Source organism: Scyliorhinus canicula, chromosome 9, assembly GCF_902713615.1.
Source record: "Scyliorhinus canicula chromosome 9, sScyCan1.1, whole genome shotgun sequence".
Classification (NCBI taxonomy): Eukaryota; Metazoa; Chordata; class Chondrichthyes; order Carcharhiniformes; family Scyliorhinidae; genus Scyliorhinus; species Scyliorhinus canicula.
Window position 1 is genome coordinate 113752595 of NC_052154.1, and position 21573 is coordinate 113774167.

The following is a 21573-nucleotide window of genomic DNA, read 5'->3' on the forward strand; positions in this document are numbered from 1 at the left end:
GTCAATATTTGAGAAGTGCAATTAGTAACTAGAGGCTGGAAAGCTCGAGAGGTCAGAATAATACAGTGGAATTCCTTCTGTGATTGCTGCTGGCAGTCATAATTTGATCATAATGACCAGTCAGTCTTTTCCAAATCAGCAACTCATCCATTATAGTGATCACAATGATTCGAAGAGGGTTGGGCCAAAACATTGGTTGTACACCAACTCTAATCACAGCCCCCACCGGAAAACCTTTCACCCTCTGTGCTTACAAAGCAAAAGCTGGCATCGTTTGTAACAGAAGCCCAGAGTTGTTTCCAGTCTGGGCCTCAGTTCTTAGACTCTACCCAGATATCTGCCGAATTCTACTGCTGTCTGCATAAACTGCCTGAATGTTGGAACAAGTTGTCGATTAAATGCTTTTCCATTTGGCGGGTGCAGCCTGTGCTTTTGAGTGGGTTAATTGGCTTAATATGCACTCACCTCGCCAGCATTTCAAACATGGGCCTGACTAATATTAGCTTTTCAAATGGTTATAGTTTCGGAGACAGTAGACATTGTTATGTGGAACAGCAGCCCGTTATTGTACATTGGGCAGAATACACTATTTATGGGCTCGTTTACCAAACTAATTTTACACTCGAGCATGTGCAATTAACTGCTGCACTTCCATTTGGTGTTGTTTATCAGAGAAATAATGTTAATAGTTTGATTGTAACCTCTTGTTACTTTATACTAAACTGAATGAAATACATTCAAGGCCTCATTATTGAATGCAATTTGTTTTGCAAAAAAAAGATAAAGTTATCTAATAATTAAGCAATGCAAAGAGCTCAGTTCAATAAATTGAATTCTCGGTTGTTTTGAATGAAGTAGTTTTGAATTCAAAGGACCAGGCTGTATCAAACTCCAGGTCAATCCATATTGCCCTGGAATTAAGTAACGTGTTTAATGTTCAGCTGTTTTGCAAACATCAAACTGACCTTCACAGACACGCACCTTTTCTTCCATCAAGATCAAACCTTTTGAAAGAAGATGGTTCTACCAATGAGAAAAACAAAGAGAACATCTGAAAATTAATTGGGCTGTCATGCCAGATAAAACAGTGAATTGCTTTACTAATGCTAATCCTGCATGCTACAACACTATTTGATGAAGAATATGAGAGTTCTTCTGGTGTCCTGGACAATATTTGCCCCTCAAACAACATCGCAAACACTTCAAAATACTTCATTGGCTGATAAGTGTTTTGAGGTTGTAAAGGTGCTGTATAAAGGCAAGTTCTTTTTTCCATCCGACATCACAGAAACAGATTAATTGGTCATTATCACACTGCTGTTTGTGGAGGTTTGCTTTGAGCTAATTGGCTAACATGCTTCCCACATTACAATAGTGACACCACGTCAGAAAAGTACTCACTGGCTGTAAAATGCTTTGAAATGCCCAGTGATTGGGAAAAAGACCGAGGGTGAGATTCTACGTGTCGCTGCACCCGTTTTCTGCCGCAGCGCAACGGGATCCTCCGTCCCGGCAGTCGGCCAATGGGATTTCCCATTGTGGGCACCCCCACGCTATCGGGAAATCCGTGCCAGCAAAGTGGAGAATCCCTCTGCTTATACAGTATATGCAAGTATTTCTTTATCAAGCAGATTACCTGGTTGTTTACTTAATTGCTGTTAGTGGGAGTTCATTGTGTGCAAATTGACTGTCAGGTTTCTTAGTTAACACCAGTGATTCCACTTAACAGATCTTTCTGTGGCAGTAAAATGTTTTGGAACATCCTGAGATCATGAAATGCGCTGGATCAATGCAAATCTACGCAAGACTATTGAGTTGAGCAGGTCCAGCAGATGTGTGTCAGTTATGGTGAAGACCATGCCAGTGGAACCCACAGTGGTTGTGCGCTGCTATCGCCTGGGGATCAGACTATATCCTGGACAAAGAGGAGCTGAAATTCCTCATTAGGAAGACAGAATTTTGAAGGAGGTTGTGACGGAGATTAATGACTTATGAATGGCCTGGCCAGCCAATTCGTAAGATCTGCATTAACAGCTGTTTAATGTGCAATTTATAGTTCATAATCAACCCCAATTTTACCTTATGTTGAATATAAAAGATAACCTCAGATAGTATTTAGTGTTTGCTTTGTTTGTCTCTTGTGTAGTAAAAATAATTATTTTTAAATCATGGAATCTTAGCTTTATTCTTTCAGTAAATAATTAGATTTGGATTTCTATTTTTTAAAGAAAAGTTACTGGTCCCGACTAAGAGCGTAACAAGAGTGGCCTGTTTCATTAAAAATGGAACAAATTCGCCATAAATGAGATGTCATGGAGAGGTAAAGAAGGGTGGCTAAAATTGAACATCAAAGTAAAAAAAATAAACTGGGATGTGGGAAGCGTTGGCTAGGAGAAAATTTGCTGCCCATCCCTAATTGCCCTTGGATAGGTGGTGGTGAGCTGCCTTCCTGAACTGCTGCAGTCCATGTGATGTAGGTACACCCACAGTGCTGTTGGGGAGTGAGTTTTGATCAGTGACAGTGAAGGAACGGTGATATATTTCCAAGTCAGGATGGTGAGTGACTTCGAGGGGATCTTGCAGGTGGTGCTTGTCCCATGTCCTTGTCCTGATGAATGGTAGAGGTCACAGGTTTGGAAGGTGCTGCTGTAGGAGCCTTTATGAGCTCCTGCAGTGCATCTTGTAGATGGTACATACAGCTGCCACTGTGTACAGGTGGTGGACGGAGTTAATGCTTTGTAGATGATGGACAGGCTTTGGGGAGTCAGAGGATAAATTAGTTTCTTAATGATTCCCAAGCTCTACTTTGTCTTGTCGCCACAGTATTTATATGGCTAGTCCAGTTCAGTTTCTGATCAATGAAAAAAAATGAAAATCGCTTATTGTCACAAGTAGGCTTCAAATGAAGTTACTGTGAAAAGCCCCTAGTCGCCACATTCCAGCGCCTGTTCGGGGAGGCTGATACGGGAATCGAACCGTGCTGCTGGCCTGCCTTGGTCTACTTTCAAAGCCAGCGATTTAGCCCTGTGCTAAACAGCCCCTGCTGTTGACAATCAATGGTGACTCTCAGGATATTACTAGTGGGGATTCAACAATTGCAATGCCATTGAATGTCAAGGAGTGATGGTTAAATTCTCTCCTGTTGAACATGATCATTGTTTCGCAATTGTGTGGTTCGAATGTTATTTGCCACTTGTCAGGCCAAGCTGGATATTGTCCAGGTTTTCTGCATTTGAACATGGACTGCTTCATTATCTGACGAGTCGCAAATAGTGCTGACCATTGTGCATCATCAACGAACATCCCCACTTCTGACCTTATGAAGTGGGAAGGTCACTGATGAAGCAGCTGAAGGTGGTTGGACTGAGGACACTACCCTGAAGAATTTATGCTGTGATGTCCTGGGACTGAGATCACTGGCCTTCAACAACTACAACCATCTTCCTTTGTGCTGGGTATGTCTCCAACCAGTGGAGAGTTTCCCTCTGATACCCATTGACTTCAATTCTGTTAAAACCCTTGATGTCACACTTGGTTGAATGCTGCCTCGATGTCACTATCACCTCGCCTCTGGAATAGGAATAGGTTTCGGCCATTTGACCCTTCAAGCTTGCACCTCTATTCAACACGCTCATGGTTGATCTTCTACTTCAATTTGTTTCCAGCACCATGTCCACATTCCTCTAGCATTCAAAGACCTATCTCTACTTTGAATTTACTCAATGACTGCACATCCACAGCTCCCTGGGATAGAGGATTGCAAAAATCCACAACACGTTCAAACACAAAGAATTTTCCCCTCATCTCAGTCCCAAGTAGAAGCATGTAAACACGGGAGAGGAAATATAAAAAGGGAAAATGATGAGTTTGCAAAGAGGTTTAAAAGATAATCAGGGAAGCAAAGAGCAAATATTAAATAAATTTATCAAAATACATAAAAACGTATTCTATACGTCATTTAAATATTAAAAGGAAAACTAAGATAGCGACAGCCTCTGAGGAAATGTGCAACATAAATTTACAGGAGATGTTGCTGAAATTGCTGAGGTATGCAATAGATATTTGGGTAGAATTATACCACCTTAATGCCCAGAGGCATCTGAATAGACCTCTTGACATGTGTTCATGCGCTTCTTCATTACCAAAGCAAACCAATTAGCAACGTACCTCCACATTCCCCAACTAACTGGGATGGAAGGGATGATGCATCCATTGTACTAAAGGAAGCCCTTTTTAATTAAAAAGACTATGCCATATTTCAGAGAAGCGCACCAACACTTGGATGTTTCAAGCTGTCACACCTAAGCCACAATCAGATTACAGAGTCGTACAGTCATTTACGGCACAGAAGGAAACCATTTGGCCCATCAAGTCTACTGGCTCTCTATAAGAACACTATTCATGACACCCTGTGCTACTCTTGCTCATGTATTTGCTTTGTTTGGCCCTTGTTCCACACTGTAACCAATCACTATTTGTTGATGTATAATTTGTCAATGTACTCTGTCGATTATTCTTTTGTCTGCTATGTACTGTGTACATTCCCTTGGCTACAGAAAAATACTTTTCACTGTACTTCGGTACATGTGACAATAAACATCAATCAATCAATCAATAGAGCAATCCAGTCAGTCTCACTCCCTGCTGGAATCTTAGACCCGATGGGCTGACTGGCCTCCTTCTGTACGGTAGGGATTCTATGATTTTATAGAATACAACTTTCAGCTGCACTCATTCCTCTCTCTCCAAGGAACTCACATCTCCATCTGAGCAGCCAACACTCACCCTCATTCTATCTTGTATCCATGCCTCACAGTCACCCTCTACAAATGGTCCCTCTCCTCTCCATACATGCCACTACCATCACTCACATCTCTCTGCCTTCTCTCCTTGCAAGAGAACACAATGCCGGCAAGAGGCAGAGAAGGAAATTGCGTGTGTGGATGGTGGCAGGGGAAAGTGTGGTGACGGGGAGTTGGCCCTTCAGTGATTAACACCTTATGGGCCATTGTTAACACATGCCCATCTGCTCTGCTGGGAAGAAGGTCATGCTCCAGGAGATTGCAGATGTCAGTAGCAATCTGCCACGAGAGACAGAGCCTCCTTCTGCTCAGATGTGTCAAGGGGGCTGATTCTCTGTCTGCAGACCTATGTGGGGGTCTGGCTTCCTTTGAGCTGGATCTCCGTGTCCATCCTCTTTGTCCTTTGGAGGGACATATGACTGAGGGGTAGGCAACTGCTCCTGGTGTTGTGCCTGGTGGACCTGTTGGCAGTTGTGTGGTCTCTCCTTTTGTTTCTCAGCAGAGGTGGAAGTTGGAGATGCATAATCTGCTCCCATACCGTGGTAAAGGTGGGAAGCAGGGAGGTCCAGCTAAAGGTGAGTGTGGAACAAATGGGAACAAAGAAAATAAACAGGAAGGACTCCTACAAGTTTCACTGAACTCTACCTGTGTGTACTCACCTCGGTAACCCTGGTGAATTGCTGAGAGATTGGAAAACAGGCTTTATGGCTGCGAAGTTCGGAACTGAGTATTAAAACAGAGGTTGGGATCTTTCCCATCCCAGAAACCACCAACAAACAGCCTGGAAAAATTCCACACTTTACACTCAGTTTACACTGGAGACTAAGGAAGGGAGATTAAAGCAGTAGAAGTCATGAGGGATATTATAAACAATTGAGATGGACACAGGATTTTAAGACAAACTTAAGAATATTAAGAATTTAACATTCGTTAACAATATGGTTGTATGCGGAGTTGGTATGTAATTTGATTTTGATGATGACTGGCTGCTTTCCAAACGTTTCCATTTCCAAATAGTCACATCCAGTGCAGCAACCATTGAACTCAAACTATTTCAGTCTAATTATTTGTTTCACTGTGGTGAGCGAGTGCTGCCAAGCGTAAAGACTACAATCAGGGCACATTTCGAGGAGCCTGAAATGTCTAATTGGTTCAAAACGAGTCTACAAACTGAACCAAAGAAACAATGACCATACTGTTTTTGATCAAAATAACAGAACAAAGAAATTGTGTACGTTAAACAGAAGCATACAAATGCAAAGTGTACGTGTGGTTTGGTTAAAAGATCATGTCCTTTTTGAGAATCTCTGTTCTGTGGTCAAACCTAAAGCTTCAACAGTTATTCTTCAAAATATACTGTTTCCTTCCATTGCTTTACTTTTCTTCCTTTTGGAAGATGCCTAAATGCCAAATTTATTTCTGCCTGCCCAGTTGCAATGGCCCATGGTACAGACCTGCACCTAACTGCTGCCTGCCCACAGGGTTTGCTTTGAACCAGTGCTTGAGAGAAAGCAAGAGCTAAACCCACTGGAAACCAGAGGGGTCATTCTTTAAGTATGTAAATTGGTCATTGGAGCCTGAACTTCATTTTTCGCAGAAGGCCCAAGTGGTAAATCTGGATGATTCAGTGGAAGACTGCGATATGTCTGATCTCTGGGGAATCATTGGGAGACACCAATGTATCTAGTTCCTAAGTTAGAATCCTCCACATAATGTCCAGTACGAAGGCTCATGGATTTGAAACCAATATTCTTTTTTTTAAATAATATTTTATTAAGGTATTTGAACATTTTTATAACAGTAACATAAACAATGACATCAAAATGGTAAAATAGACATTCCCCCCCATCCCCCACCCCCCCACCCCAATCTTCACTCATCTCAACCATACAACAATCCACTCCCCCCCCCCCCCCCCCCCCCCCACCCCTTGGAATACTGCATCGGCTGACATTTTACATTTTAATTTTCCCCGAGAAAGTCGACGAATGGCTGCCACATCCGGGAGAACCCTAACATTGACCCTCTGAAGGAAAACTTTATTTTCTCGAGACTGAGAAACCCAGCCATGTCGCTAACCCAGGTCTCTACACCGGGGGCTTCGAATCCCTCCACATTAACAAGATCATTCTCCGGACTACCAGGGAGGCAAAGGCCAAGACGTTGGCCTCTTTCGCCCCCTGAACTCCCAGATCTTCCAACACTCCAAAGATCGTTCCCTCCAGACTCGGCACCACCCGTGTTGTTAGTACCATGGACATTGCCTCAGCAAGATCCTGCCAAAACCCTCTAAGCTTTGGGCATGCCCAAAACATATGGACATGATTTGCTGGGCTTCCCGTGCACTTCACACATCTATCCTCTACCCCGAAAAACTTGCTCATCCTAGCCACTGTTACGTGTGCCCGGTGGACTACCTTAAATTGTATCAGGCTGAGCCTGGCACATGCTGAGGAGGTATTAACCCTGCTTAGGGCATCCGCCCATAGCCCCGCCTCTATCTTTCCTCCTAGCTCATCCTCCCACTTGCCCTTAAGCTCCTCCACCGGAGTTTCCTCCGCCTCCGAAAGCTCCTGGTAAATATCCCAAACCTTGCTCTCTCCCAACCAGGTACTGGAAACTACTCTATCGTGTATCCCCCGTGGTGGCAGCAGTGGAAAGGCCAGCATCTGTTTTCTCATGCAATCTTGCACCTGCAAATACCTAAAATTTAAATTTATCCTCCAAAGCTTTCAAGCTGGGAAAGCTCCCATCTATAAATAGATCCCCCAGCCTTCCAATTCCTGCCCTCTGCCAACTCCGGAACCCGCCATCTAGCCTACCCGGTACAAACTTGTGGTTATTATAAATCGGGGTCCAAATCAATGCTCCCTCCACTCTCTTATATCTCCTCCATTGCCCACAGATCCTCAGAGCCGCCACAACCACCGGAATTGTGGAGTATCGGGCCAGCGAGAACGGCAGAGGTGCCGTTTGTAACCAATATTCTTTAGGGATACATCTGTCCATCAAGCTTGTCCCATTCAAAACATTTTACCTGCCCCAGTCATCCAATCTCTGGGGAAAGGGAAGAGGAGAGGAGTGGAACGGTAGTTAGCACTGTTGCCTCATAGTGCCAGGGACCCGGGTTCGATTCCGACCTCGGGTGGAGTTTGCACATTCTCCCCATGTCTATGTGGGTTTCCACTCACTGTCCCAAAATGTGCAAGTTAGGTGGATTGGTCATGCTAATTTGCCCCTCCGTGTCCAACGGTTAGGTGGGGTGTTTTTTCGTAGGCTTGGTGCAGACTCCATGGACCGAATGGCTCCTTCTGCACTGTAGGGATTCTATGATTCTACGAGAGGAAAAAGTTTGAAGCCGAGTTAAACAGGTCGTTGGATCTGAACATTTTGTGTTTGACACCATTATGATCAATATTGCGTCATTCAGTGCGGACAATTTTACCTTGCTAAATCTGCATTTTTCAATGACGTAATGACCTCAAAGGGCAGTTAGACCGACCGCCTTAATAATATTGATGCTCTGGCCAGCACCATTTTGACAGGGGCCTACTACTGAATGGCCAAAGCACCTGCCCCTTTCAGTTATGCTGCCTCTTTCTATATGTAGATCAGGGTCAGGGTCTGATGATACACTCTGTGATCAGGTTCACTGTCAAAGCAGCCAATGAGGCCCAAGCATGTTAAGCTTTAAACTGTCTTTCCGGGAGCAAGATAGGTGCCCCCCACCTAAGTCCCACAAAACTAATCTGGTTGGCTCCCTTGCCAGGACTCCTTCCTCACTCTGGGCTGCATGATATTGCACTGACTCCAATCTAATGAGCAGCTTTAGGGTGATCGATTCGGGGGGGGGGAAGAATAACTCACCGATTCTATTACAACAATAGAACTGTTCTCAGGTGGGCAGCCCCAACTCGGATAAAATGATCCCCGTTTTTCTCACCCCCATTAAAGTGGCACCTGGAACAGAATCACTGAATAGTTACAGTGTAGAAGGAGGCCATTTGGCCCATCATGTATGTACCGGCTATCTGAAGGAGCAATTTACTGAGAGTCGTTTTCCTGCCTTCTCCCCAAGACACTACACATCGTTCCTCTTCAGATAGCAGCCTAATTCCCTTCTCGAATACCACGATTGAAGCTGCCTCCAACATACTCCTCAGGCAGTGCATTTCAGTCCTTCACCACCCGCTTTGTGAAAGCGTTTTTTCTCATATTGCTTTTGCTTCTTTTACAAATTACCTCCAAACTGGTGCCATCTCGTTCTCGATCCTTTTATGAATGGGAACAGTTTCTCCCTATCTACTCTGTCCAGACCCCTCATGTTTTTGAACAGTATCCATACAAACATAAACATCTTATTTGTTCATCTGTTACTACTGCCATCAGCAACATCTAGCCTATAAAGTCGATGTAAGTGAAAATGTTTCAATGCAACGGATTCAAAGAAGGTCTGTGGGAAAATAACACTCTCCTGTCCTCCCTCCCCGATACTGCTGATGTACGTTCAGAAAGACACGGCTTTGTAGTGTACAGGACTGGTCCTGGTGCTAATAAGCTACAGTTCAGTTTTATCACTTTATTATCGGCACACTTTGGTCTCACTACTGATAACAGGCATTCAACCCATATTAAAATGGAACCATCGCTTTCCTTAACTAGGTTAAAGATAAAGATTAAATGACTCTCTTGAATTGAATTGTGAAACTTGCTGAGCCAGAACGTATTGTGCCTGGAAGATTTGTGACTTGCTGCAATGTTACTTTATTTTGTTCCCCTCTCCTATTCAAAAGTAGGTTGGTTCCATAATTCACAAGGCCAGTTCACTTCCAAAATTGTGGCTCTTTTCATTTGAATTCTGAAAGTCAAGGGCATGATTCGATGAAGTATGATGGGCTGGAACTAAACAACTGGAAACAGTCAATTTTCAGTGGTTGAAATGGTCTAGAATGTGGGGACATGATACAAAACTAAGTATAAAAGGTTCAAGATAGACAGCGGGCGAAACGTTTTACACAGTAGAGTGTCAAGCTCTGGAATTCACCTCCCAAAGTGGTGATGGGAGCAGAGACATTGGTCCGGATTTTGTCCAGGGCAGGGGAGGGTTGCCAGTGAACTGTCCAAGGTCACTGTCATTACAAAGAACAACAAAGAAAAGTACAGCACAGGAACAGGCCCTTCGGCCCTCCAAGCCTGTGCCGACCATGCTGCGCGTCTAAACTAAAATCTTCTACACTTCCTGGCTCCGTATCCCTCTATTCCCATCCTATTCATGTATTTGTCAAGATGTCCGTTAAATGTCACTTTTGTAACCCACAATCGTATTACCCCTTGTCGTGCTTGGTCCTTTACACTTACGAATGAATCCACCAAACACTTCGACTTGTCCAAACCAGAATCTTTTATTGAGTCTCATGTGGTAAGATAGCAATCTGTTACAGAGCACGTTATCATGGAGTCTGCTTATTACTCTTCTGGAATCCTCACCTAGTACTGACAAGTCACTTGTATGTCTTATTACCCTCTCAATCTTCTTCTGAAGGCGGCTGGCTGTGTCTCCCCTTGTATGGGAGTCACTGATCACATGATGTTGAGACCGCATGATGTGTCTGCACCGCCACCTGATGGTTGGAGGTCGCACACCATCCATCTATGATCTAGCCCACAGGCATATCACCACACCCCTCTGGCTGCAGAATTCAGAATTTAGCACATGCCCAGATTAACATAGAAATTCAGAATTTAGGGTTTGTCACTCATTGCTGTGTTACAGGCTGCACTGTGGATCATCCCGCCCCTTTGTCCCCATCTGGAACCAACAATCAGTGAAATCAGTTAATGTGGTGAGTATTTCCCCTTTCGGTTGTTAACTGAGTTTTAATTTGTGATCTGAATAATAATTAGCTGAACAGCCGATTTGGCCACGGAAATTGTTTTTATATTGGCAATGTGTCATTCAATGTCACTGTTAAGATTTTTTCAATTAAATATTTTTAAATTAACAAAAAATCCCCACGATATTTCAGCTCCTGCCTTCATCCCACACGTATGCATCAATCTTAATTTTGCTCTGGTGTTATGCTGCCAAAAGGTGATTTGATTTCAGTGGGCTGGATTTTCCATTCCTGTGACTAAGTGCTGACACCAGTGGTGTATGTGCGGTCTTTCACGGCCAAACAATCGGCATGAAACCCTCGCCGATTCCGGTACCGGCCAGGGGGCAGCACCGGCGCCGACTGAAACCCCTGCCTCCCACGCCGAAAATGGCCGGTCCTGCAGTGGCTGCTCTGTACAACATGGCGCCGGCCGTGAGCGAACCCAACCTGCCATCCACAACCCCACAGCCCACCCCCTGGCCACCCCCCACCAGTCCCCCCAGCCCTAGCAGAAGCCCCCCCCAGCCAGTGGGACGGATCCTGGGCAAGTGTTGAGGCGCTGAACACAGTCAGCAGGCAGCACACCGGGTTCCCGACCGCTGGGACCACACGTGCCCCGCGCCTTCGGAAACTCGGCCCATCGGGGGCGGAGCATCGTGGGTGGGTCAGCCGATGACGCACCATCGCTATTGAAACGGCGCGCGGCAAGCATCACAATGACACCAGTTTGGAGGGGGTGGAGCATGGCAGACCGGCATCAAACCGGCGGCGGCCCCGATTTTGTTGCGAAAATGCATTCTCTGCCCAATCGGCGAACACAATTTCAGCGTCGGGCTATGGAGAATCCCGCCCATTATGTTTTATTTTCTGGTTGGCTGTCTGTGGAAATTATTTGATGTGACTGGCTGTTTGGACAGCTTGATAACATTACTGCAGCTCCGTGCTAGGAATCTCTAGTAAGGAACAGTATAATACATTACATGGCGGGAGGAGATAAATTTCAAACAACAGAGATAACCAATTCTCTTGGCAAGGTTTTCAATGGGCAGTACATTTGCTTGCTGCTGATTGTAAAATCCAGGCCTGTTGTCAACATTTTGAACTAGGTTAGATAGGTGGTTGAAGGGAAAGGGCATGAAGAATACAAACTGAGTCCATGGCGATTTGGATTGTGGCTCAAGTTGTGCAAAAACACCAACATGGATCAAATGGGCTGAACGGCCTATTCCTAAATTCGCGCTAGATAATTCTGAGTAGCAAAATTCTTATAATCACAACTGTAAAAATACCCATCTACTCACTGCTGAAACTTGGGAAGAATAACAGATAGTAACTGAAGGATAATGTATCAATATCACGGGACTAAATCTTGTGTCCAAGGAGCCTGAAATATGTCCAAGGTAATATTGACCTCATTTGTTAAGATGCTCCAGGCAGCTATCCTTCACACTTTGACAAAGAGCCATCCAGACTCAAGATATTACCTCCATTCTCTCTCCACAGATGCTGCCAGATCTGCTGAGATTGTTCACCATTTTCTGTTTTTGATCCTTAACCAGTTGTTAAGCCTTCCACTAACATATTCAAGGAGCTTAATACCTGTTTAAGGAACTGTAATTAAATAGATTGGTGCTGAGCATGCTCTGTGTCATTTTTGGTTCTTAACCAGCAAAGGATCCATTAAGGGAACATCGGAAACCACCACCAAAATTGTGAGTACGTGGAGCTGGAGGAGGAGGGGGCAATCCAAACAGGAGTGCTCCTCCTAGCTCCACAAATCTCATGCTTGCTGTTGCCAGCAAGAATTTGACCCCCTCTCATTCTCCTCCCACCTCCTAATCCGCCTGTCTCCCATTCTCCTGCTTCCTCACGTTCTCCCTGCTTATATCCCATTCTCCTACTCCCTCCCATTCTCCCTGCCTGTATCCATTCTCTTGTCCCTCCCATTCCACTGCCCCTTCCTCCAATCTCCTCCCACTCCTCCATTCTTATCCACCAGCCTGCTCATTCTCCTGCCCCCCAAACCCTGAAGAAACTGATGCATGCAGCTATCCCAACTCAACCTTTGCCAAACTGGTGATTTGACAGCAATACCATATGAAATGGGCCCAGAAACCATTGAACACATTCCTAGAAAAAAGGGTGCATCCTTGAGGGTTGGAAAATTATGAAAGAAACTTGTAAGAAAACAGTCTTTGCCCAAGTATCAGAACAAAAGAAAGTTGTATTGAGGCAAAGCTCACTCACTACAGACCTGGAAGACTCCCACTCCAAGCCCCCCCCCACCTAACCAAGAGTCATTGGTAGTTTCAGCAGGGGTTCAGTTGGCGGAATGCTTGCCAGTATGTTCCAGTCCAAGCTCATATACTTTGAGTACATAATGTAAGCTGACAATTCAGCACAGTGCTAAGGGACTGAAGTTCTACTGGAGGTAGTAGCTTTTGCTTAAAGCATTAAAGCAAGGCCCCATCTGCCAGCTCAGGTGGGCATAAAAAGTGCCATGGCACTACTCGAAGAACAGCAGGGGAGTCTTGCTCGGTGTCCTGGACAATGTTGACTCCTCAACTCGACTCTGGTTAATGTCACGTTGCTGGGGCAGCAGAGTGGCCCAGTGGTTAGCATTGCCACTTCACGGCGCCGAGGTCCCAGGTTCAATCCCGGCCCTGGTTCACTGTCCGTGTGGAGTTTGCACATTCATAGAACATAGAACATAGAACAGTACAGCACAGAACAGGCCCTTCAGCCCTCGATGTTGTGCCGAGCCATGATCACCCTACTCAAACCCACGTATCCACCCTATACCCGTAACCCAACAACCCCCCCCCCCCAACCTTACTTTTTAGGACACTACGGGCAATTTAACATGGCCAATCCACCTAACCCGCACATCTTTGGACTGTGGGAGGAAACCGGAGCACCCGGAGGAAACCCACGCACACACGGGGAGGATGTGCAGACTCCGCACAGACAGTAACCCAGCCGGGAATCGAACCTGGGACCCTGGAGCTGTGAAGCATTTATGCTAACCACCATGCTACCGTGCTGCCCCTACACATTCTCCCCGTGTTTGCGTGGGGTTCGCCCCCACAACCCAAAAGATATGCAGGGTAGGTGGATTGGCCACGCTAAATTACCCCTTAATTGGAAAAAATGAATTGGGTACTCTAAATTTAAAAACAAAAAATCACATTGCTGTTTGTGGGATCTTGCTGTGCCAAATTAGCCAATGTGTTTCCTTTGTTCCCAACAGTGACTGCATTGATTGGCTGTAAAGCACTTTGGAATCGCCAGAGGACGTGGTAGGCATTATAAAAAGGAGCATATTCTTTTATTTATTATTGTCTCATTGTCCTTGATTAATCAGCAGCTTACAGTCTTCTCAAAGTCATTTAAGGATCACATCTTGTTTCAAGATTATTTAGAAAGCAGTCTCACATATTTGGAAACACAAAAGTATTTCTGATTTCAGTTCTTGAGAATGCAGTTTGTAATTAGAGGCCAGTTGTTAACACAGCTGGATGACATCAGTTATTAACTCCAGAAGTGTCCACACTCAATCTGACCTTTCAGCAATGCACACATCTGCAAACCAACACTTCAAAAGAATACTTGGGAAGAACACTTGCCTGGATGAGTGCAGACCCATCAACACTCACAAAGCTTGACATCATTGGTCACAAAGCAGCTCGCTTGATTAGCGCCCCATCCACCGCCTTTAAACATTCACTCCCTCCACCACCAATGCACAGTGTTAAGCAATGTGTACCATCTACAGGTTGCACTGCAGCGACTTGCAACCAGCACCTTAAGACCCACAACTTCTAACACCTGGAAAAATATGGGCAGCAGGCATATGAAAACATCACCACCGTCAAATTTCCACCACGTCACACTCCTGAAGCAGAGTTAAGACGGGCTCGAAACATTAACTCTGTTTTCTCTCCCTCCAGATGCTGCAAGACCTGCTGATTATTTCCAGCACCCTCTGCTCTTGTTTCAGATTCCAGCATCCACAGTATTTTGCTTTTATTTAAAGTCGCACACGCTCCTTGGAACTTGGAACTATACTGCCATTCACTGTCATTGGGCATAAATCTCTCCCTAACAAAACTGTGGGTGTGCCATTCAAGAGGACAGCTCACCAGCATCTTCTCAAATGAAATTTAGGATGGCCCATAAATGTTGGTCTAGTCAGTGATACCCACATTCAATGACAAATTAAAAACAGGAAAATGCAATAACAAGTGTTATATACAAACAAATGGAATGCATATTAAGGCCTTTACCCTGGATGAGGGTTACAAGCTGGAATCTAATTAAGGAGTTCAGTAGTTCAGTTAGTAAACAAATGGTTGGTTATGGTGAGGTGTATAGAGATTGTACAACACAACATGTTTAAGGTATTCACCTGGAAATAGTCGGTGATGAACGGACCCAACTCACTCTTCAACAGATGCCTGTGGAGAAAGATTCCAGTTAACACTGGCATCACCATGCAGAGAGAAGCATAAAACATGTATAATATGACTAATACTGACTACTACCTGCTACTATATCTCATGTGAGTCATCAAACCTACCAAACTCACCCAGACACAAACCTGCTGTAAATGCTGACTTATAGTTAAACAGAGTGATGGCAAGAAATGGTGGTCGTCGGCAGTTGGCGATCACAGACATGGGATGGGATAGAATAACAGGAACTCTATTCTAAATCTGGCAAGCACTAACTCTGACCAGATTCCTTCTCCTCAATGAAAGTAAATTCTAAGTGCAGTGTAACATTTTTATAATTTAGGTTCCTCACCACATTGACCTGAACATATGAGGATGCTAAAAAAGAAGGTGAAATATATCAAGGACACAAGAAAAACAAAATTGAGGGGTTCAGATGTTATATAAAATAGCGAGTTATAGGCTGGAATCTAATACCTTGTGGCAATGCACATACATTGTTGGGTTAGATTTCATTGTCTTGTCTTCTATCGTGCATCTTCTTTCTCTTCATCTCTCTCCTTCTCATCTGCTTCTCTCTCTTCAATAGAATTCCTGTTATTCTATCCCATCCCATCTCTGTGATCTCCAACTACCGAAGATCACCATTTCTTGCCACCACTCATTCTTTTAAAAAAATATATTTTTATTCTCCTCCTTTTTCACATTTTCTAGCAAATTTACACCCACCAAAAATAAACAATAATCAGTAACAAATGTCAATCCCCATATCAATAACAACGATTCCATCCTCCCACCAAACCCTGAACATTAGCCCACATGTTCACACAAACAAATGACAAAAAGGATTTAGGGATCACCCATAGTCACCATTAACACACACAGCCCCCCTCCCCCCAACCCTCCCACCCACCCGCCCCATTGTCACGAGTAGGCTTCAACGAAGTTACTGTGAAAAGCCCCTAGTCGCCACATTCCGGCGCCTGTCCGAGGAGTCTTGTACGGGAATGTTCGATGTTATTCAGTTCTTGAAAGTGCATAATGAATAATGCCCATGAATTGTAGAACCCTTCCATCCTTCCCCTCAGTTCAAACTTAACCTTCTCAAGAATCAAGAATTCCAACAGGTCCCCCACCACGCCAGGGCACAGGGTGGAGCGGTTGCACTCCAACCTATCAGGATCTGCCTTCAGGCGATCAATGAGGTGAAGGCTACAACACTGCCTCCGCACCCATTTCCAACTCTGGCTGGTCCGGCACCCCGAATAAATATGGCCTCCCGGGGGACCGGGTCCAGTTTCACGTGCACCACTTCAGAAATTACCCCAAAAACCTCCTTCCAGTAATCCTTTAGCTTTGGACAGGACCAAAACATATGAACGTGACTAGCCCCCCCCCCCCCCCCCCCCCCCCCCCCCCCCCCCCCCCCCCAACCACCCCCCGCAACGCTCACACACATCTTCTACTCCTTCAAAGAATCGGCTCATCCCCGTCCTCGTGAGGTGTGCCCTGTATACCACCTTCAGCTGTATCAGCCCCAACCTTGCGCATGAGGTGGAGGTATTCACTCTCCGGTGCACCTCATACCAGAACCCCTCCTCCATATCCTCTCCCAACCCTTCCTCCCACTTTGCTTTGATCCTTTCCAGCGGTGCCTTCTCCTCTTCCAAAATAGTTCCGTAAACCGCTGACACTAACTACCCCCTTCTCCAGTCCCCCTGTCGTCAGCACCTCCTCCAGCAATGTGGAGGCTGACTCCACCGGGAAGTTCTGTACCTGCTTTCTAGCAAAATCTCGAACCTGCATGTATCTAAAGCATGTATCTAAAGCATGTATTTCCCCCTGCTCCAGCCCATACTTCACTTCCAGCTCCTTCAATCCTGCAAACCGACCCCTAAGAACCCAATCTTTTAGTGCCTTAATCCCCATCTCCTCCCATTTCTGAAAATTTCCATCCCACCTCCCTGGCTCAGATCTGTGGTTCCCCCAAATCGGCATTTCCCTTGAGCCTGCCTCCAACCCGAAGTGTTGGCGAAACTGCCTCCAAATTCTCATTGAAGCTATTATTACCAGACTCTCTGAGTATTTCCCCGGAGCTATCGGGAGCAGCGCTGTTGCTAGTGCTTTCAATCTCGACCCCCGGCACAAACTCGCCTCCATTCCGACCCACTGGGAATCAACCCCTCTGACCTAGCTCCGCACCTTCTCCACATTCGCCACCCAGTAGTAATACATCAGGTTCGGAAGACCCAAATCCCCTGCCTGTCTTCCCCTCTGTAGCAGCACCTTTCTAAGTCTGGCCATCTTCCCTCCCCATATGAACGAAGTAATCCTTCCCTCAATCCAACAAAGTAATCCTTCCCTCAATCTAACAAAGTAATCCTTCCCTCAATCTGCCACCACTCATTCTTAACTTAGTTTTACATTGTTCCATTTGCTCTGTGAGTCACAATTGCAGAGTTATGACTTTTTGCTGCCTTAAGAAATGTGATCTTAAACAATTAAGTGAAAGTGTTACATAGAAATTTACATATATTGTGTGATGAGCCTGAAGTGTGACGGACAGTCTGTCACTGCATGTACTATTGTTAAGATATGATAGATAACCACTGGATAGATGCAAAATAATTAAAATTTCACATTTAATTGCTATTGTTGGTTACCAGGCACCACTCTATAAATATTGGATGTCACATTGGGTTAGCACACTGTTCTGACAAGAGGGCAGGCCATAATAGACTTAGTAAGGAGCAATGAGCCAGACTTAGTTAATAATCTAACAGTAAGGCAACATTAAATGGTCATAATATGATTGAATCTAATGTTAGGTTTGAAAAGGAGAAACTTAATGCAGTTCTAGATTTTTAAAAGATTAAATTGAATGGGATGAGACAGAGACGGAGTAAATTGTTCAAACTGTTATCAGGTAAAAATATGAATAAACATGGGAGGTGTGTAATGAACAATAATATTTCAAACAAGCCCCAAGACCTAGCTTGACTGGTGGTGAGAAAGTCCCTCCCTGTCAGATCCTTCCTACACGCCTGGAATCTCACCCCATCCACATATTGCCCTCAAAGTGATTGTGGTGTGGAAGAGACCGTTGTCCACCTCCTTGTGGAATGTGCCTTTGCAAAGAAGTTCTGGAGAGGGATTAGGTGATTTTTGTGAAGGTTCATCCTGAGCAGGTCTCAGATATAGGACTCTGCTCTTTGGGCTGTTTCCAGGGATGCACACCAAGAGAAACACCAGCAAATGCTGGAGGACCATCAACCCGGTGAAAGATGCTCTTTGGTCTTCCCAAAACTCAGGGAATGGGAGTACAAAAGTGCAAGGAATGGGATAAAGAACAAAGAAAAGTACAGCATAGGAACAGGCCCTTCGGCACTCCAAGCCTGCGCCGACAAACTGGAAGAGAGATAAAGAACAGCAAAGAAAGACGGAAAAAAGTAAGAGTTGCAAAAAGGAACTTGCAAGGGATATCAAGATCAACATTAAAAATGTTACAATTATCTTAGAAGGAAAATTGTAATGTGGACCCTTTAAAAACAGATATGGGGAATATAAAAAAAAATGAAGGAAATGGCAGATTTGTTGAATAATTATTTAAATAAAAGTACTACAGATGCTGAAGATTTGAAAAAAATTAGGGTTGGAAAAACTCAGCAAGTTTGGCAACATCGGTGGAGGGAGAAAGAGGCCAATGTAACTTTTTTGGAACCTGAAGAAGAGTCATATTCAACTTGAAACGTTAATTCTGTTTCTCTCCAACAAAACTAGCTGAAATTTGGGAGGAAATAATTAAAACAGTAGACAGCGGGAAGTCTAAATCAGGGCTTGCAGAAGGCATTTGACAAGATTTCACGTGACACAGCATCAGCTAAAATGAATGCTCATTGAATTAAAGGAAAATTATTGAACCAGTAAACAGATTGATTTAGTGGTAGAAGTCAGAAGGTAGAAATAATTTACATGGACTTGAATTGGACGGAAGGAACTAGTGGTATCCTCCAAAGATCTGTTTTGGGATGTCAACCATTCACTGTATTTGTTAATGACTTGGGTAATGCAACAGACAGCCATGTGCCCAGGTTTGCTGATGACACAAAGGTTAGTGCAAGTAGTGATTATGTAGGTGGGAACATAAAACTACAGAGAGACATTGATAGATTACGTGGGTGAGCAACACAGTTAAGTGGGAGGTCATCCATCCTGAGGGAAAAATTATCAATTTATGTATTTTTCAAATGGTGAAAAGCTAGGAAGCTGTAGGTCCAGAGAGGTTTAGAGATCCCTATCCACAAATCACTACTTGTAGTAGTTAGGTAGAAAAGTATTCAAAACGGCAAGTAGAATATTAACCTTTATAACCAGCATGTTTGAAAATTAAGAGGAGGAGGTTTTGTTCCTACTATACAAAGTCCTGGGTAGACCACATCTGGGGCATTGTGCAAGTTCTGTGCATTGCATCTGAGAAAGGATATACTGGCTGTGGAAGGAATGTGTTCCAGAATCAGCAGAATATTCCAGGGCTCCAAAGGCTAGATTGCATAAACTAAGTTTATATTCCCTAAAATGTACAAGCTTAAGGGATAAATGGATTGCAGCTGGTGAAAGAAACTGATAGGGTACACAGAGATAATTGTTTTCTCTGTTCACGGGGAGTCTGGGATATAACCTTAAAATCAGAACCAGGTCCTTCAGATGAGAAGTTAGGAACTGCTTCTTCATGCAAAGTGAGGTAAACATGTGAAATTCTCGCCCACAAAAGCACTAGATTCTAACTCAATTCATATTTTACATCTGAGATGAACAGATTTTTCCCAGCGAAGGATATTGAAAGATATGGATTCACGTTGGGTGGATGGAGTGAAGGTTAAGTACAGACTTGAGCAGTTGAATGGCCTCCTTCTGTTCCCCTGTTGTTTCTCTCCTGGAGATAGATTAGAATCTATGGATTAATGGTCTACTCCCTTCCCCCTGTGTGTCCTAAGTGAGAGGAGATTACCAATCCTCTTTCTGTGGATACGAGTCTGCCACTCAGAATTGGCATAGTTGATTACGAGTCAGTGATTTGATGCAGTAAACTGAGAAAGATGGCTGCTGGGGATAAGGATAATGTCAGTAGATGCACTAGCATGTGGCTTCTGAAGTTGGAGCTGAATTGGGTTGTTGATACAGAGTACAGTGTGTCATTTTGTTATACCAGAGATCTGGAAGTTGATTTTCTTGGCAAGCTCTGGGGAACACCATGCCTTGGCCACGACGGGAGCTGGCCGGTGTCCCAGGATTTCCAGGGTTAGCACTGAAGGAGGGAGAAGAACTCAACTCAATGTGCATGATTTAACAGATAAGAAAAATGAACAAAAATGAAAAATCGCTTATTGTCACGAGTAGGCTTCAATGACGTTACTGTGAAAAGCCCCTAGTCGGCACATTCCGGTGCCTGTCCGGGGAGGCTGGTACGGGAATCGAACCGTGCTGCTGGCCTGCTTGGTCTGCTTTAAAAGCCAGCGATTTAGAGTTCCAGTTTGGGCGTGTATAGTGAGGTGTTTCTTTGCATTGAGGACGACCACACTATCAAATGGGATTTTTTTTGGCCTCTGCAGGGAATGCTCCTCCGATGTCGCATTTACCTAATTTCCTGTTGAGCTTGGCCGTGCAGGAAGAGATCAGGACGTCATTTTTCAATGCTGCCCCGATCTCTCCACCCTCCTCAGCATCCCCAATGTGGCCTCTGGAGCACCCCCCCCCCCCCCAGCTCCCACTGCCCCAACTTACTTCTTAGGGGGTCCTTGAATCGAATCAACCCCCTCACCCCACCTCTTAAGGGCAGGACACCCCTGGGCCCAATCCCTGGCATGGACAACCTGGCACCCAGGCACCTTGGCACTGCCAGCCTGGAACCTTGGAAGTGCCCCTGCCAGCCTGGCAGTGCCACCTGGGCACTCTGCTAGTTAGTTCCTGGGCCTCGGGAGAATCCAGCATCGACATATTTAACTCTGTTCATCTGGATCTCGTCCAGCGAGGGTGAGATCCAGATCGCGACATCTCGCGAGATCCCTTTAGATCTAGCAAGGCATTCTGAGCATCACAAACCTTGGGCGGGATTCTCCCCTACCTGGCGTGACGGGGGGTCCCGGCGTAGGGGAATGGCGCCAACCACTCCGGGGTCGGGCCTCCCCAAAGGTGGGGAATTGACAACCATGCTTTATCTCACAATGCGTTCTTACTTCCAAATACATGGTAATGACAGTGGGTAAGAGAAGGGTTGGTAATGACAGTGAGGGTGTGGGGGACTGGGATTGACAGTGAGGGAGTGGGGGACTGGGATTGACAGTGAGGGAGTGGGGGGCTGGAATTGACAGTGAGGGAGTGGGGGGCTGGGAATGACAGTGAGTGAGTGGGGGGCTGGGATTGACAGTGAGGGAGTGGGGAACT

At 44.9% G+C, this 21573-nt stretch overlaps 1 protein-coding gene across 4 annotated transcripts in view; it reads right to left on the minus strand.

Annotated features, from left to right (window-relative positions):
• The window catches only part of LOC119971624 (proline-rich protein 5-like), a 148227-nt gene that overhangs the window by 49073 nt on the left and 77581 nt on the right, over positions 1 to 21573 (minus strand). For 3 of the 4 annotated variants that reach the window (XM_038807426.1, XM_038807424.1, XM_038807425.1), the window contains 2 exons: positions 15087 to 15135; positions 966 to 1023 (listed from right to left, as the gene is read on the minus strand). In XM_038807426.1, coding sequence (XP_038663354.1) covers positions 966 to 1023; positions 15087 to 15135 — 107 coding nt within the window. Of the gene's footprint in view, positions 1 to 965; positions 1024 to 15086; positions 15136 to 20338; positions 20419 to 21573 lie in introns of those variants that run through there. The other variant, XM_038807427.1, reaches the window with a different exon arrangement.